At 37.5% G+C, this 19088-nt stretch overlaps 1 protein-coding gene across 2 annotated transcripts; it reads right to left on the reverse strand.

Moving 5' to 3' along the window:
• Nucleotides 1-49: 49 nt before the first annotated feature.
• Nucleotides 50-13373, reverse strand: LOC112712226 (serine/threonine-protein kinase ATR). Of its 2 annotated transcripts, XM_025765051.3 has the most exons (13): nt 12774-13373; nt 12357-12676; nt 12129-12253; nt 11774-11918; nt 11034-11621; nt 10880-10955; nt 10031-10346; nt 8219-9475; nt 4464-7836; nt 3793-4362; nt 2607-3230; nt 896-1090; nt 50-693 (listed from the first exon to the last, which is right to left on the reverse strand). In XM_025765051.3, exons 1-13 carry the CDS (start codon nt 13225-13227, stop codon nt 526-528), a joined length of 8211 nt encoding a protein of 2736 aa, XP_025620836.1. In that variant the 5' UTR covers nt 13228-13373; the 3' UTR covers nt 50-525. The 2 variants fall into 2 exon arrangements, with proteins under 2 accessions (XP_025620836.1, XP_072060031.1); XM_072203930.1 differs by lacking the exon at nt 12129-12253 and having other exon boundaries at nt 12774-13351.
• Between the last annotated feature and the right edge of the window lie 5715 nt (nt 13374-19088).

The raw sequence follows: 19088 nt of genomic DNA on the forward strand, positions 1-19088 counted from the left end.
CTGTGATCCTTGTTACTAACAACTACTTTTTGATTAAATGTCAGTCAAGTTTGGAATTATATTATATTACATGCTTGATCTTGATAGTCAAGCATGGTATTTTGGAACTTGGAAGCTTGTTTTTAACTTTTTTTCCCTTTTCCATGCAAGTTGTTATACACTTGTACATATGCTATGAAATTATCACATGGAACCATGGAATTTGATGCATTCATATATACAGGAATGAGTCCATAACTACCCCGAGAGAAGCTATATACAAAGAAATAAAACAGAGGATCCATACTTCCAATGTGATGCACCCTTCTAGCTGATGGATCTAGCCAGGTTAAGCAAAATGGGCTTAGTACTTGCAGCTGGATGAGGTTGAATCTCCTGTGTCTCAAAGTCCTGTAACTGCTATACCAAAAGAGGATGACCTCAAACAAATCCGTCCTCAGCTTGCTGGTTCAATTCTAGATTAATTAGCAACGTTGTATTGTAACTGACTAAACTATTGTAAGAACTTTTCAATTCATCTGATCCTCAAAACCATGGCATCCACCATATGTACATCTTTCCAAGATTCTTGTGAGATACTGCTTCAGCAATTAGTCTTCGGGCTTGACCTTCTACAGCAAGGGGCAACGAAGGTGCAGCTCCAACACCAACCACAACTCCTTGTAACCTTGCTTCGATATTACTAATGGCTCTCTGTAAAATCCACGGAAGGAATAAAATAATAAAAATTTAAATTGCTTTATTGTTGCAAACCATAATCATATCTTGGATAATTTTCTTTAATGTTCTTTTGATCTGAACTATTACCAATGAATAAATAATGAACTTAAAGTCAGTACTACGGTTACTATATTCAAATTTGTCTTGATACTAAAAATAGAGTGGAACACCAAACCTGTGCATGTGGATTCTGAACTTCTACTCCACTGGACTTGTGAGATTTTGTCCATTCCACAAGTGGATCATGGATGAAAGTTTCAAGAACGCTCATAAGAGTCTCCCTGTGTGTCCTCAATACAGAAAGTGTAATTTCACAAACCCTCAAGAAGATTCCCTCATATCCAGTGATACCTAAACCATCAATCATGTTCTGCATGTTCATCGCAGAATTCACAAGAACCAAAACATAATCAGCAGCAAGCAATTAAGTTTCTCAAGCATTAAAATAATATTATCTTCAGTAATTCTTAATTCTTATTTAGTTATGAAAAATATTCCAGACTACATAATTCCAGATATATTTGGAGAAGGTATGGCTTATTATTGCCAACTAGAGTGAGACAATGAGCTGAGAGGTAAATTGATTATACTATATAGTGTATTCTAACAAGTGTTATATTATTTAGAGATTGATTAGATAATATATAAACTAATATTAAATTTGAATTGTTTTATATTAAAAATATTTTGCAAAACATTTATTTGATAATTTGTATATAATTTCATATAATTATTCAACTAAAATGTAATACAAATTGAAATATAGTTTATTATTTTAAGATTTTAAATTTATTTATTTTTAAAAAAGACATAGGTCTTTTATATTAGAGTTGTACAAAGCTATGTTTTCATTTGTTGCTTCCATTTTTATATTTGCTTTAGTTGTCATACTTTGTCTTCTCATATAGTGTTCTTTGGTTTACAAATAACTAAAAAAAGTTAGAAAAAAATGAATGAGAATGAGAAACACAAAAAATGTAATATAAAATTATATTAACTTTATAATCACGGTATATTTGAATATATCTAGTAAGGAGATGTGTCAAATTTATACTTACTTGGGTTAGAAAAAATGAATGAGAATGAAAAATACCAAAAATATAATATAAAATTATGAATTAATTTTATAATCATGATATATTTAAATGTATTTAGTAAGGAAATGTGGCAAATTTAAACTTACTTAGAGGAGTTTTTGCCAATTAGTATGAGAGATTAAGAAAAAAAAGAATAGTAAGAGTCTGATACAAATATTGTATCAAGGAATAGAGAGAATTAGGTAGAAATTCAGAGAGTAGGATAGATATCCCAAAGACTAGGGCCAAACAGAAAAAGTAGAATTTTCAATTACATCATGCATGCTCTTACTATTACATCATATTCCTATTTATAGTATAATTCTCTAGTTGAGTTATAGGCCCAATACTAATCCTAACAGAGTCTTATGTAACATATATAAGTAAACTAAATAATGTAGTAGTAAGAATCTTAAGTCTTAACATGTATAAGTTGTAGAATTTCAACATTTGTAATTGAAAATTTTTGTAAATATTACTAATATGGCACTTTTAATGTATATTTATTGTATTTAATTAGTACTTTATGTTTTAATTGAATAATAATAGATAAGAGTTTTTTTTATTTTTTAAAAATCTTTTATTAAAGGATGATTGGTTGATTTCCAAGTTTTGCCAATTAATCAAAGTTGCTGACATAGCATCATTATAGGAGAAAACATGGCTTAAACTCAATGTAAAAAAAGTTGGTATCAACTTTTAGATAGATAGATAGATAGATAGATAGATGGTATTGATATCAGAGAAAAGTTATCAAGACATAGAGAACATGTTGGATTTGTTGCCATTTCCAACATGGGTTTCTCTTACCTGGGTTAACCGAAAAGGAACAAGCTCAGGCTTCTCCAACTGCAGGCCTTTGTCAAATAAGCAACTGAAATCAACATGAACACAATCACCACTGGTAGAGTCAAAAAGAATGTTTTCACCATGCCGGTCACCCAGCCCCACAATATGCCCGACCATAGACCAAACTGCAGTAGTGTGAGCATAAGCAACACGGGCCCTGAACCAGGCAGCAGGCTCAGAAAATGTAGTCAAGAACCATTTGTGGAAAACAGGAGGGAACATCGGAAGGATTTTTCCCTTAAGCATCTCATCCTCTGGCATTTTACCTTGGCATTGATCATAAATTCGTTTAATATGACCATTAGTTTTCTGCCTGTCATACTTCCCACAAGTTATATATACATCTTGAAGAATTTGTCGAAGTCCACGAGTGTGGGGCACCCACTCTACCATACCACAGTCCTCTGTCAAAGGAATCACAGCAAAAGTACGAATATAGAGCTTCCTTCGTCGACTTTCAGGATATTTGGATAGCAATCGATTAATCATTGCAGTAAACTCCATCATGCGGGCATCTTTGCGAAGATCATCCTTAGGTTTGCAAAGAAAGGGACGTTCAAGGCCATCACTGCCCAGTAGAATGATCTGAAATACATAGGGACTCATTAAGATGATAGTGCATGCTACATGTCTGTGGAAACTGAAAAGAAGTTACGTAATTAATGTATCACAATAAGCAGCAGTGTCTACTGATTAACAATGCCTAGTCAACTGAAAGTATTAAGTATGTGCAAACTAAAACTGAGGAAATAAAAAGGGAAAAGGACAAAGAAAAGAAAAGAATAAAAAACAAAAGGAAGAAACAAGAAAGAAGAAAGAAAGAAAGAAGGATGAAGAAAGAAAACAGTACTGGATCACACCATGCATGCAGACAAAGTGAACTATGAACTCAGAAATCAGAGAGAAAATAAATGAAGTTATATTTGATAAAGAAAAATAATATAAAGAAAAATAAGGGTGCATTTGGTTTACATTTTCATTTCCAATGTTTTCTGTTTTCAGAATTTTGTGAAGGAAAGAGAAAACATGAAAACAACAAAATTCTATTTTCTTTATGTACCTTCTATTTTCTCTTTTTCCTTCGTAGAATTCTAAAAAAAAAAGGTGAAAATGAAAACGCAAATCAAATGCACCCTAATCCACTCACTTTCTTAGGTCGCTGAAGAGATGAAAGAATTTCAGCCTCATCTGAAATTCCTGCTATGGTAGGAAGATCTGTGGCAGGGAAGATATCTGGCATAAGTGAATCACCAGGCTTCCCCTCAACTGTTGGCAGATTAACGGTAAGAGATTGTTGAATTGGCATAATGATCCCCAGAGGCATCATCCTCTTTAGAGCACTAAATTCAGTTGAGAGATTAATTGTCCTTGCCCTTGGTTGACCAGGATGAAAGCATAACTTGATCAAATGATCAATAAGGCTCGCAAATTGAACAAACAAACTGTTCTCATTACTTCCCAGGCTGAAACCTTTACGTGCACCTTGTATGATTTCAGCTGCTGCTTCCCGCCTTGAAGGAACAGTAGATTTTGAAACTGCAGCCATAATCCATAGGCCCTGCTGTGGATACTGGCGAAGAACAGAGATAATGATAAGTTTAACTAGTCGAACAATTTCTTCATTCTGGTGGCAAATTCTAGAAACCAGTTGAGGTAGCACCGTCAACCAATGGTATGTTGGTAAATCCTTCAAGCATCCTCTCATAATACTCATTACCTACCAAAAAGAAGAAAGGAAAAATCACAAATGTAAAAGTAGTGGACAAGTCTTTCCTATTTACAAGCTACGAAGACAAGAAAAGTTTTTTGCCTATCTACCTTCCCATGTATACTCTTTAGATCTTTGTTTGAGGAACCACTTCTTTGACACATACTCCCAAAGTCAAACCACAGGGTTAATAACCTTGGAAGTGCCTGAAATAGATTCTTGTGTCCCCTGTGAAGTCCTTTTGCATAGAATAACAGTACATCAGGAAGATAGGACCACCAAGACATTTCACCACCAACAGTAGCAGCCTTTGAAGAAACTCGTCTGGGACCAAGTTCAATATTCTCCTCCTGGCGTTTCCGGGCATCACCGAGCACTTCATCACAATACTTAGCAATATAGAAGTATCCTTTCTCCCATTTGGGCTGCAGTTCCCTCACCCTCGTATAAAGACTTATGACATCTTCCTTCTGTTTCTGGCCAGTGTAATGAATCCACCTTGAGTACAAAAGGAGAGTCTTCGCAATATCTCTGTTCTCATTTGGAGATTGACTTTCACAGACAATAGGTGCTGGGTTAAGTGGTACTAGGGAAAGGCTAGTGATAGATGACAAAGCAGCACAGCCTAACACTTCAACAGGCATGTTCAAGAGAGATTGCTGTAATACTGCAATGGCACCATCTGACCGCCGGGTGCTCCAAAGAAGTTTTGCATTTTCCATGTGGACGTTAGGAGCACCACAGGCCTGGGCTTCTAAAATTGCTCTGTTGGCTGTTTCATAGTGACCAGCCAAGCGACATAACTTTGAATATTGAAGCCAGCAGTTACCAACTTGAGGACGAAGACTGCTTGCACTGAAAACCAGTCTCCTCAAAGCCAGTAGTGGCTCTCTAGCCCATAGTGAAGATTGTGTAAATCTGATACGATTGTCCCAGTTTTCAACCAATTTGGAGAAAGCAAAATCACCCAAATGAAATGATTTCTCTAAGAAAGAGTCATCACCTAAAAGAGAATGGAAGTCCTCCAACTCCCGTAGAAAGTGAAGTTTTACAACAAATGGGTATGCCCGCATGTAAGAATCCATCCCTGCAGCAGCTAAAGGGGCAATTAATGACTGCTTGGATAAAGCAATTTTCTCTGCAACTGAGAAGTGATCCCTCTTCATCATTGCTTGAAGAATCTTTGCAACATCCAAGTCAAATGAAGCATTACTTTCAGAGCTGCTGCAAACTAAACCTTCTTCGTCAGCTCCACTGAGGTACTCATTCATCAAATCCCACCTGCCAAGCCTCCAGGCTGCCTGCACACCTTGCATGGACCATGCTTTCTTGTACTGAGGAATCCTAGAAATCAAACCATCAACATGAGTGACCATGGCCTGAAGATGGCACATGTTCAGTAAACAGTTAAGGACATCTGAATGCCTCTGAACTGAGGTTGGCTCCATCTGCAAAGCTTGTTCACAGGAAGTCAACACATCAGCCCAGTTACCATCTTTTTTGTTTATTAGAAGTTGATCTTGCAACCTCAAAGATTTACTTAAACAGGACAAGCCAAACAACCCATCTGGTTCATCCAAACAGCTGTATATTTCCATAAGATGAGAAACATCTTCGTCCTGAAAGATGCCACTCCTCTCAGCAGCAGGATTGAAAGCACCTGACTTTTCCCTCACATAGGATTCAAAGTACATCAAGGACCTTGCATAAGCCTGACACCTAAAAGAAGCACTAGCAAGGGTCACCTTTGGAATTGCAGAGAGAAGCTCAGAAACATATTTACACTGTACAAGGAGTTGGTCCTGATATGTCAAGGAATTTGAAGTTGGATCCTTTGAGTTTTGTTGCTTAGATGCTGATGAATTAGAAAGGGAAAGTGCAAGCCCTTGTTCAACGTCATCCACCCATTGTCCAAGATTATCAAGAAGAGTAAACACAGCTTGAATACAAACTTCACTTTGACCACCACTGTATCCATGAACTGGAGCACCACTGTTCTCTGATGCAGCTGCATCAAGAACTGAAAGGATTTCTTCTGTTATACTGTGCCGTGCCTCCTGTGTTCCATGACAGACAGCATTAAGAACTAAGTAAGGAAGCAAATATATTGCTGTTTGCATATCATGGCGTACAATACCTCGACAAGCATTAAAGATGCTTGCACGAGATCCAGTAGCATGCATAGTCAGTTTCCTAATCCAAAAGAATATCCATCTTCTAAATGACATAGAAGGGCGGTAAATTGGGCCAGCAGACGTTGATTCGGGCACTTTAGGAAGCTGAAACCTAGATGTTAAGCATGGGGCAATTATCTCTTTCACATAATTAGAGAACCGGCCCCATAATTTTTGGCCTCTATTGTTCATCACATTACTACAATTGGATCTCTTAATTTTGGATGTAAAACTGTTACTATTATCCTCATCCTTCTTTTCCTGTGATGTGGAAGCTGGAGCATTCTCATCCAGCGATGCTTCACAACCAGCAAATTTTAGTAACTCTTGTATAGCCAATGCAGCAGAGTCTTGAATAACAGTATCAGGAGCTGATCTAAATGCCCGAGCTAGGTGTTTGTGGATCAGTTCAAATATGAGGTCATCATCAGAACATTGAATTTTGAAACGTTGACATGAAAAGCTTTTTACTTTAGCAGGGTCAACAGCACCAAGGGCTCCAAGACAATCAGCACAAACCAACTTTAACCGCTGCCCAACTGCAGTCCTTGACTCTTCTGCACATCCTCTTAACAGTGATGTGATCAACAAACTCAAGACATCCAAGTCTGAACCAGATTCAGCAGTGATTAGAGCGGTAACATCCTTCCATCTCAAGTTCAAAAGCTTGCAAAGCTCACATGCTACCATGTACCTCACATTTAAGTTCTCGTGATTTAAACCATCCACTACATCTCGCAACTGATCCTTCAAATTTGATGACCCACGTGCATCCTCAATTGCTTTGTTCACTTCCGTCAAAGCAGGTATGCTGGGTAACGGGGGGAACTCACATATATGCTGTTTTAGGATAGCCGTGTTCTTAAGACTTAGTTCTTTCAAAATTTCTACCACTTTGTCCAAGTGTGTGGAGGGATTTTCTTTGTCTCTTTCCAAGAATGGAAGAAGGGAGGCAAAAACTTGAGAAATTATATGCTTAATGCTAGATGGTGATACTTCAGCCAATTGTCTTATGAAAAAGTGCAAGACAGACAGACCCTCCTTTTGCAGTGATTCATTACCTATTGCATGCATCAGAAGAACCATCAATTTTGGTACATAAGTATTAAGATGAGAACCCATCATTCTAATAAGCATCTCAATACGCTTCAATGCTTGTCTCCGAAGCACAAAATCGTCAGCATGGAGCAACTTCCTGTCTATACTATTAAGGAGGCCAACAAAATGATTCCTCAAAAACCCTGGAAGATCATCTCCACCAGTGAGAACAATAGCAATGCCTTTAATCATCTGAGGCACCCTTGCTAATCTGTAAAAAAATTTAGAAAAGAATGAGAAAGGACAAGTAAAATTCATGTACTCTTAATCAGCAATAGTTTGCTTCCATTATCACTATCAAATTATGAGCCCTTTGTTTGCCTTTCAAAGATGGCTATAGGAATATCATAGTACATAGGGATTCACTGCAATAGTTTCTAATAAACAGCAGCATGGAACAAAACCATTCTACAAACTAGTCAATGATAAAAGAAAATGAATATAAACAAATAATTACCTAAAGTATGTGATCCTTAATATTAGCTAAATCTAGGGAGAAAGCTCATATGAGTTATCAATATTAATGTCCAGTTTTGAAAGTTTTCAACCATAATGCCATAGAATATCAAATTCCAGAGATACACTCAGTTTACCTTATATTTATCTCATCCGAATCACCACCATCTGTAAAGCATATAAGTTCATCTAGAAGTGCAGGTAATGCAGCTGCAAATATTTCCTGTTTGTTGGAACCAGTTTGTGCATGGTAAAACTGCACAGAAGCAAGTAACTTTTGGTCATCTGCTTGATGAAGAGCAAATGCAAGCACTTTTGGCAGCCAGTTAACTATAAGTGGCACCATATCAGTGTTCAAACACTTGGCCAACTCATGTAAGGTGTCAACTGCTTGATTGTTGTCCTGATGACAGACCACAAGCTTTGGGAGAACAAAAGGGATCATTTTCTTCACAAGTTCTTCAGTCTCAATGCCATAAACAGCTTCCGCAAACTCCTTCACTAAAACCGGACGGCTCGCAAGTCTCTCAGAGATATAATCATACAGTTCGGTACAAATATGAACATCTTTTAAAAGAATTAGCTCCAGACCTCCTTTCAGATGGAAATAGCAAGCCTTGTGTATTAACCTTGATGCATTCATTCTTACCGCCACATGCATGCTATCTAGCCGATCAACCAACAAAATTAGACAATACAAGAACATTTTGCTATCTACATTAACAGCAGACATTATTTCCGCTATGCATTCCATTAGAGTCTCTAATATCTGAGGACTTTCTGCTACTGTCATGGCATGTTGAATTGTATCCAAGAATTTCTGCTCCTTGCTTTTGTCAACATCTCCAGGAAAAATCAAACTCAAAATGAGATTGTCTGCAAATGAACTAATCTGACTGCAAAATGCTTCTCTCAATTCCTTGCTCCTGCTAATTAAAAGAAACTCTACACATTTTATCCACTGAAATCTATTTTGGATCAGAGTATCAGCAGATCCATGTGCAAGGATGCGATGAATAACTTTCACGCAGGAAATTTGGACATCATGTGATGACTCATCAAACAGAAGTTCAAAAAATAAAGACTGAAGTTGAATAAGATTACATTCCAAACTAACATCTACATTTGCTCCATGCCCATTAGCTTGGTGAATAATTGGAGGATGCTGCTCACCATGATTGCGAATAAAAATTCTGTCACATTTTGAGCAGCTGAAATTTTGCAGTAAACAATCTACCGACCAACATGGTTTTCCATCTTTTACATTCAGAAATAATTTGCATTCATCTGTATGTAAGCCAGAGGTAGCTCCTCTGCATCCATAAAGGCATGACAACAGACCAAGTGTTATGGGAACCAATTTCTTTACCTTCTCATTATCTCTCTTTATGTACCTGCATAACAGATAGGGAAAATGTAACAAACAGAAGATTTGTTGTGCATCATTTGTTAAAAGAGATACAACTTTCCTCCGTGCATATATCAATGTGATGGGAAATTTAACTGACACATACATAATGGCAAAAGAACTGCTTAAGAACAAGAGCAGTTGTCATAATATTGGAACAGGAAAAACCTTGGAAACAGAAAACCTCTAATCGAACAATCTTGATGAAAGATGAGGTATAAAAGGGAAACACACTTCAAAGAATAAGATTTTGCCATTTGAATTTTAAATGATGGGGAAAAAAAAGAAAGATAGAAAAGGAAAAAGAAATGCTTGTTCCAGACATAATCCATCCTAGAAAAAGGAAGCAACAGTTCGGAGGAAAGGAAAAAAAATTAGCAAACATGTTCTTTCAATTACCTCCTGCAATTCAAATATCAACATCTCGTCGATGAGAGCCTTCACGTTAAACAAACAACTACAATGAAATTAATCAAATGACAAGCCTGACCAAACACATTATCTAAATCATGTACGCAAAAACATTTACTTAGTTACTTACTCAATCTTTTCAATGACAGGAGATGATATATCAAGAGTAGACCAGAAAAGCATCACTGGCATAGAAATGACAGCTTCAGTTCTTACTTTTTCAGCTTCATCATGCAGACCCATATCTAAAACTTCAAGAACAACACTGCTGCTCAAGTTTGGGCCTAGCTTGGATAATACTTGAAGAGAAAGGCATTTTGCTTTCCATGGGCAATGGTTATCAACAGCAGGTAGCATATGAGTCCAAGGAAGTTTAAGCACTACACAAAGGTCTTCACGGTAACGCTTATCTTGCAATAAGTTGTTGTTTTCCTTGAAAGCAGCTCCTGATTGAGAAGACATTAGCATGAAATATTAGAAACCTCAAACATGGAGTATAAGTGAATTTAAGGATGAATCCAGAAAAATCACCATACTTGGTTTCTTTTCATCTGTTTAAACTCCTAGACAAACCTAACACCCAGCTCCAACTTAATACACAAAAGAAACAAGAGAGGATTTACCAGGAATCTAGAATGCTACCAGCAACAATATATTGAGAAATTAAACATTTGACAAGAAATGCATATTAAAAAATACACTACTTGAATCGACAAGCTGCTCAAAACATTATGATGTTCTGTTCAAGACATGTGATATCAGGTAAGCTGGGCAAATAAGGCCCAACAGCAAACCTTATATGTACTAGTCATGGGGGTTCGACTATATTTTTATGTTGGTTTTTATATGTACTAGTCACCAAATAAAATTAGAGGCAAAACAATGCATGCAATAGAAATAACAAAATGTTTATTACTAATATTATTATGAAAGTACAAGGTAATTGACAGTGCCAATGACAGTAAGATACAAAGCTTACTTTGGGAAAGCAATATACTGTGAATTCCTTCCAGGTAGATGGAGATATCTATGGTAATCGAATTTCCTGCTTTAGCCTATAATGACATAAAAAGTTAGTTCACTGAAAGAGAAACAAATTGTATGCCAGGAATTTTCAGCTATAGCCTTCCTACCTGTTCAACTATCCAAGGAAGCCATGCATGCATCTGCTGAAAAATTCTGAAATATATATTGGTTTCTGGATAAATAGAAAAGGTAATGCATAGCATGCTAAGTGCAGATAAAGCGGCCATCGGTCTCAAACTCAGCAAAGCATCACTAACAGCAGGAGCATTTAATGATTGGACAAATGAAAGAAGAGATTTATTCATATGATCAGCATAATCCTCTACCCTTTGGCAAGTAACTATACCACTATATTTGCATTCCATCTCAAGACTGGCATCTGAGACAACAATTTCCTCATTCACTTTTTGCCGCTTGATTGTTGGATTATGAACGTCCTCAATGGGCCTCTTTAGGCCAAGCCTCATGCTTTGAATTGACTGATCATTGGATGCTAATGTGGTTAAAGTGTTATCGTTTCCTTGGACTCCCCCAACAAGATGTGGACCAAGTGTAGATAGAGCTACTTGAAAGCAATCTATTAGAGGCCGGAATAGGTCTTCTAGTTGATAAAGTGCAGATATTAGATATTCTGGCTGCCAGATATGCGGAGGACAAACTCGAGCAATCCTAGCATAGGCACTGCATAGTGCAACCTGTAAAAGGAATACTATTAGAACCTGTTGAGCAATTCACAGCTTCAAATGTATCAGACTTCCTGAAAAGGGTAGGAACAAACAATGAAAACCAACAAATGGCTCCCTCGTTAACAAAACTTTTCCAAAGAAATGCAAGTTTCAATGTTAACCTTAAGTTCCTGGCTTTTGGTTCTCGACAACGATCGGCGGAATACACTGACTAAATCAGCAGCGGTAAGTTTGACAACATCTTCTGGGCAGCTAGAGTAGAGTGAAGTGAGGCAAATACCCATCGAAGAATCATAAGCCATGTTTCTGCAAGGGAGCTTTATCTTAATTTAGGGAGTAGGAAACATCCTTATTTATTCACTTAAAGAACCTTTCAAGACAATCTTCTAAATGTATTGGAAGCAGGGTTTTATAAGAAAATTACTTCCGAAGGAGGCATCCATAATATACAAACACCTCAATCATATGAAACCAATTTTAAAAAATAATAATAATAAAGTAATCAAATATTCAAACCTGAATACAGGAAGCCCCTCCTTGTCCACATTCAGGATAGTACATATTGACAGGATTAAATTGTAATAAGGAATGATATCATAGTTTGTAACAGTTCCAAGGATGTGTACAAGGTCAAAGCATGCCTTCCAAAATCAAAAATAAATAATCAGGTACAGTTTTTCAGTAAAACTGAGTGAAAGTGTGAAACTCTTAAACTCCAATTTACATGAATCGTTCATTACATACCATGTGAAGATCAGAATCCCCATAGCATAAGAGCGAACATGCAGCAGAAACAAACGACACGCCGATCAATCCTTCAACATAAAGCGTTCCTTCGGTGATACATTTACTGATAAGCTTCAAAATCCAAGTAGCAAAAGGCTGCCACCTCGCTTGGCCACTGAGGTCAATCAATAAACCATAGCCATCCACCGGTTTGAGCGTTGCCGGTAGATCTCCGATTCCGGAGAACGAGTCGCAGAAACACTTAATCGTGAACTTAGAAGTTGATGATCCATCATTGCAATCATGTTGATGGCAAAGGGAAGCCACGTGTACAACATCTACAAGCGCAAAGAGCTTACTGATTTCAAGCACAACAACAAAAAGCACTTACCTAACACTAATGTTTTCAACACTAGAGTTGTGAATTGCAGTTACCTTGAACGGCGAGCATGGCGTCAAGGAAGAAGTGGCGGAAAGCGTCGCGAGCACCGGTACGAAGCAAGGAGAGAAGAGATCCAATAGCTTCGAAGAAGACAGCATGACGAGAGCGGAAGAGAGGATCGGAGAAGAAAGGGAGAAGGCGAGCGAGGATAGGGAGAAGGGAAGCGGAGTCGGAGCCGTGGAAGAAGACGCCGGGGAAGTACTTAGCGGTGTGAGAGACGAGCTTGACGACGGCGATGGCTTCTCTCTCATTGGCGGAGGAGTAAGGGAGCAGGTATGCGTTGATAAGATTAGGGAGCACGGTACGAAACCTGACTTCCAAAGCGTCGTCGTCTGAGGCAGTTACATTATTGTTAGTGGTGGTGGTGGTGGTGGTTGGAGTTGAAGAAGAAGCCGCAATGCGTTCTCGAAGCTCGTGCACTAAGCTCGAAAGCTTTGCCTTTGCCATCTATTATTACTGTTACGTTCTCGCAATGCCTTCACTTCATTTCATTCTCATTTTTTCCCTCCCAAAATGTTCTGTCAATTCCTTTTCAATATCTTTCTCTCTTACATTCTCCCTTCCCTTTCCCTTCCCCTCCCTCTCCCTTTCCCATTATACTCACTCGATGCTTTACTTTTTCCCGGTTTTTCTTTTCCTGAGCCTATTAACAAAAGCCCATAAAAAATGGGCTTCACAATATTATGGACCGATTAACAACCCTAGGTTAGTAGAAAAACGACCCAGATCCAAAAACTTGGAACGGGTTGGATTTTTTATTTTTAATTGATACTTTTACCCAAACATATTGTTGTCTATCACTCTATTGTAGTATTGTTAATAAAAAAAACTTTTTAACCAACTAAGTTGGTTAAATTAGTTAACTCACTTGTCTGCTTAAATAAATGTCAAAATTTGAATCCAACTTAAACAAATAGACATAATTAAACAACAATGTAAAATAATTTATAATATCAGTTAATCAAAATTAAACTTATAAAAAAATAAAAATAAATTAAAATTAAATTCATAAAAAAATATATAACTATCCACTCTCAATTAATGCAATTGCTTTATTAATTTTTGTTTTTTTTAATATAACAACAATATCAAATTTTATTTCATTAAGTGAGATGATTAAATTAATCAAACAATGACAATGTATATTAATATATATTATGTCTATAGTAAAATTATTTATCTACTAACCTCTCTTAACCACTTCAGAAAATTATTTTTTAGATTTATTTTCTCTCTCTGGAAACTCGTCAATCTTATAATTTTTTAATAACAACATAAAAATAAAAAAAGCCACAATGGCATGTGTTTAATAAAAGATGTTTATATTAAAAAAAATTTAGATATTTCAAAAATATTGTTACTTTAATAATTTTAATATATATTTTATAATTAAAATTAACGACTAAAATTATTAAAGCATCTCGTATTTTTAGTATATTTATAAACAAAAATTACTATTAAAGCCTCAAATGGTTTGAAGCTTCCCTCCTCAATTGTTTTGTTATTTCTCGTGGGGGTTTCCGTCTCTAGTTTTCCTCCAATTGGCCTGCAAGGGAATACTTCGCCACTCCATCAGCGACTTTATTTCCCTCTCTAGGGACCCATGTGAAGCCACAATTAGACAGGCTCTCAGCCAGAAGAAAATATCTCGAACAATCGATTCTACCTCTTCTATATAAGTTTTTTATTTCACCACTTGCACAAGAGGTAAATTATTATATTCTATTAAAATTTGCTCCATATTAAGATTTGTAGCTAGAATTAGTGCCTTCTCATTGCTTCTGCTTCTGCTGCTCCATATTAAGATTTGTAGCTAGAATTAGTGCCTTCTCATTGCTTCTGCTTCTGCTGCCAGCCTGGAATGAACTCTGATTCTCATTGATTCTCCTGTTAACAATCTCCTGGAATTGTCTCGAATCACAACTGCAGTTGCTCCCTCTGTCGTCGATCTATTATATGCAACGTCTACGTTAGCCTTCAGCCAGTCCCCCGGTGGAGGTCTCCAGGTAATGCTCCTTCTGCTCATACTTCTGTTCTGGATTTGCCTGAGCTGCTCCTTTTTTTGCATTGCTTCCCTGATTTCTGATTCTAGGATTTTAATTCTGATGATGGTAGTATTAGGATTGGAGTTAGTGTTCTGGAATATAGTCTGGTTTCTCGTTTTCCAAATCTCCCAACTTAGCATTCCAATTCTTCCAATCATATCCTCTGCCGCTTCTTTTGCTTGTCCTCTAATTTTCCTGCACATTTCAAGCAGCCTTTATGCAAAAGATTTGACTGTCTCTGATGTCGGTAGACATTGACTCTATGCTCCAAACCACGTTGCTCTAGTCCACGGGCATAGAAGAATTGCATGTTCCGTTGTCTCTATTCCTTCCCTGCAAATTTGACAGATAGGAGTATCGGTTATTTTCTTTTTAAATAAGTTGTTATATACCGGTATTATATCATGTGCCGCTTTCCATAAAAACATTCTTATCTTCGACGGAACATTCATTCCCCATATCTCTTTCCAAAGATCCGTCATATATGTGCTTGTTGAAGGTCCCGCTCCTTCGCTGACCTGTTTTTCCTTCTTTACCACATGATATCCTATCTTAACTGTGTAACCCTCGTCCCATTTGAAAGGCCATATTAGCCTGTCCTCGCTTCTCAGTAGACTTATGGGTGTTTGCAGAATTTTGTTGCTTATGTTCTCCGGAAAAAATTATGTTATTCTTCCTTGTTTCCATCCTTCTCCCTCGATGATGAGCTCGTTTACTCTATCCACTGAGTGATTTCTGTTCAAAAGAATTTTACCCATGCCCATAACCCAGTTGTCTTCCCATATCTTTACTTTCGAGCCCTTTCCAATACTCCATCTCCCATTCCTTCTCAAGAAGTCCCTGCATTGGATAAGACTTTTTCATGCCCATGATCCTCCACTCCCGATGCCAGCTTCCCAAAAATCACTATCCTCAAAATATATTGCTTTTAGCATTTTTACCCATATTGCATTTGGATTTTCAATCACCCTCCATGCTTGCTTGGCTAGATAGGCTAAATTCTGACACTGTAAGTCCCTAAAACCTAACCCGCCATCCCTCTTGCTTTTGCAAACCTTGCTCCATCTTTTTCAGTGTATCCCCTTCTCTCTCTCAAAGTTTGCCCACCAAAATCTTGCAACTTTTGATCCTATTCTTTGGCAAAAGTTTTTGGACAGCAAGATAATGCTCATAGCGTAACTGGGTATGGCTTGAATAACTGCTTTAATCAAAGTCTCCTTCCCTGCCTGGTTGAGTAGTCGCTCTTTCTATCCTTCAATTTTGTTGTCTATCCTTTCTTCTAGCCATGCCAACACTTTGTTCTTCGATCTTTCCCAATGTGCCGGTAACCCAAGGTATTTCCCAGGATTTTTCCAGGTTTGCATGCCCATAATCTCTTCTATATTGACCATTGTCTGAATCGGTACCTGCTGTCTAAATACTATGCCCAATTTCTCTAAATTTATCTTTTGTCCCGATCCATCCGTGTATCTGTTCAGAATTAAGATGCTTTGGTAAAGTTCCTCTTCTTTGGCTTCCGTAAAAAGAATGCAATTGTCGGCAAACAGAAGGTGGGTGATAACTGGTGCTGTTGAAGCAAGCTTAACGCCTGAAATACGTCCTTCCCTTTGTGCTTCCTCCATAAGTGTTGTGAAAACCTCTGCTGCCATAATGAAAAGGTATGGTGATAACGGATCACCTTGCCTCAGACCTCTTTGAGGTTTTATCCTCTTAGACAGCTTACCATTTATTTTAAATTTATAACTTGCGTTTTTGACACACTCCATTACTAACTGTATCCAGCTCTGCTCAAAACCAAAAGAATGTAAAATATTTTCCAAAAAGTCCCACTCTAACATATTATTAGCCTTGTTCATGTCCAATTTTACAGCTATGTTTTGGGAGCCAAACCTGTCTTTTTTGTTTAAATTGTGGAAGGTCTCCTGAATAATAACAATGTTGTCTTGTATGAGTCTTCCTCCCACGAAAGCGCTTTGGGTAGGGGAGATTAATTTATCAAGAAACTTTTTTAACCTGAGGACAATGATCTTTGTCACGATCTTGTAAATGTAATTACAGTAGCTGATAGGTCTTAATTGGCTAAGACATTCTGGTTGTTTAACTTTGGAAATCATGACCACCGTAATCTCTCCCATGTCCTCTGGCATTCTCTTGCTAGCAAAAATATCCTTAATAACATTACATACCTCTTTACTGATGATATCCCAGTGCTTTTGAAAGAATGAATCGTTAAGACCATCTGGACCAGACACTTTCAGGCTTCCCATTCTGAAGGCTGCATCCCTTATCTCCTTATCTGACACTTCCTTTAGAAGCTCTCTGTTCATTTCAACTGTGACCTTTTTCGGGATAATCCGGGTGCATTCCTCTACTTTGCTCCTTGTGGTTGTGGCAAATAGATCAATGAAGTGTCTCTCCACTAATTCCATGATGTCCTTGCTCCCTGTAATCCAATTTTCCTCTGCGTCCTTCAATCTTTCGATCTTATTCAAGTCTCTTCTTTGAATTGGCGTTGCATGGAAGAAGGAGGTATTTTTGTCCCCAAACTTTAGCCATTTTAATCTTGCTCTCTGGCCATAGTACTTTTCTTCTTTCTTCCATAGTTGTGATATTTCAACCTTCATATCCTTGATCCTTTCCTGCTGCTGTTATGAAAACTCCTGATTCTGCAGTTTTGTGATTTATTCCTTAAGTTGGTTGATTTTTTTGTCAGCTCTGGTGAAAGTTCTTCTACTCCATTGCTCCAATTTCTTCTTGCAACTCTTGAATTTTTCTTGTAGTTTTTCCTATTTATTCCTTTTATTTTCATTCTTTTCCCATCCTTGCTTGATGATCTTCTCACAATCTTCGTGATCTTCCCAATATGCTTCATACTTGAAGTGTCGTTCGAATTTCTTTTTCGGTTCCAGCCTTAAAACCAGAGGGCAATGATTAGATCCTATCACTAGGAGGGGTTGTGAGGGTTGCATTCTGATATAATCTCCTCCACTCCCAGTTGACAAGGACCCTGTCTAGCCTTTCTCTTGTAACGAAGCCATTCTTATAATTGCTAAACCATGTAAATTTTCCTCCTTTAAGATCAATGTCCATCAATCTGTTGCTATCCACAAAATTCCTAAATTCTTCCACCTGCTCTCTTGGCTTTGGGTGTAAGCCCAATTCTTCTTCCTGATTCAAAATATCATTAAAATCTCCAATAAACAACTGTGGTTCATTTTGATTTTGATTTTGAGCTACAAAATCCCTCAATTGCTTCCTTCTCTATCTAACGTTGGGGTCTCCATACACAAAACAGCAATTCGATTTATTTCCTTTCCTATCTGTAATATAAGTTTTAATAACATTATGACACTAAGAGTAAATATTAAGATTCATATTTCTATTCCATAAAAGACTTAGACCTCCGGACAAGTCCTGGGGTTCTACACAAAAGGATTTATCAAAACGGAGTTCTCTCTTTAACTTTCTGATTTTGCATTCCTTAGCTCTTGTTTCCATAAGAAAAATTATGGCCGGCTTGATCTTTTTGTAAAGATCTTTTAATTCGGAAACTGTCATGGTTGCCGCAACACCCCGACAGTTCCAAGTTACTATACTCATGGCTGGCGTTGGGGCATGTATGGGACCGCCTCCTCAACCTCTGTACTATTGAGAACAGTTTGCATTTTTCCTACAACTATGTCTCGCTCTGTTACCTCATCTTTCATGGTCCTTTTGGTCTTGGTGTTGTCTTGAAGCAATTCTTCTTCTTCTTCCCCTACAGCTTTAATCATCAGAGTGTCCTGTTCAGCCCTCTTCCTCTTGATGTTCAACTTGCTTATGATCTTCATTGTGAGCCTCTTTTCCCATTCAGCATGTAGAGCTTGTGTCTCCTTTTTTCCCACTTTTATCTTCGTCCTCTTCCTCGGCTAGCTCCACAAAATATGTGCCTCCTACAGTTGCTCTCTGTATAATTAAATTCTTCTCGTTTGCCATGCCATCTTTCTATTCCTCTATTCTTCTGAGCTCCCAAATATCCCCATTGTCCTCATTAGATTTTAAAGCCTTGTCTTTGTTTTGTTATTCCGTTCCTCCTGCTGCATTTGTCATGTTTTTAGCACCAAAACTGGCCTTCAGAATCTCCCTTATTATTTTTGGCGCAATTCATCCTTCGTATTGTTATGCTGCCTTCTATATCCTTCTTCTTTCCTGCCCTTTTTGTGTCTTATTGGTCCACTTCCATTAGGCTTGTATGGTCCAAATTGTTTAGGCTTCCTCCTTCTT

The sequence above is a fragment of the Arachis hypogaea genome, chromosome 9 (assembly GCF_003086295.3).
Source record: "Arachis hypogaea cultivar Tifrunner chromosome 9, arahy.Tifrunner.gnm2.J5K5, whole genome shotgun sequence".
Classification (NCBI taxonomy): Eukaryota; Viridiplantae; Streptophyta; class Magnoliopsida; order Fabales; family Fabaceae; genus Arachis; species Arachis hypogaea.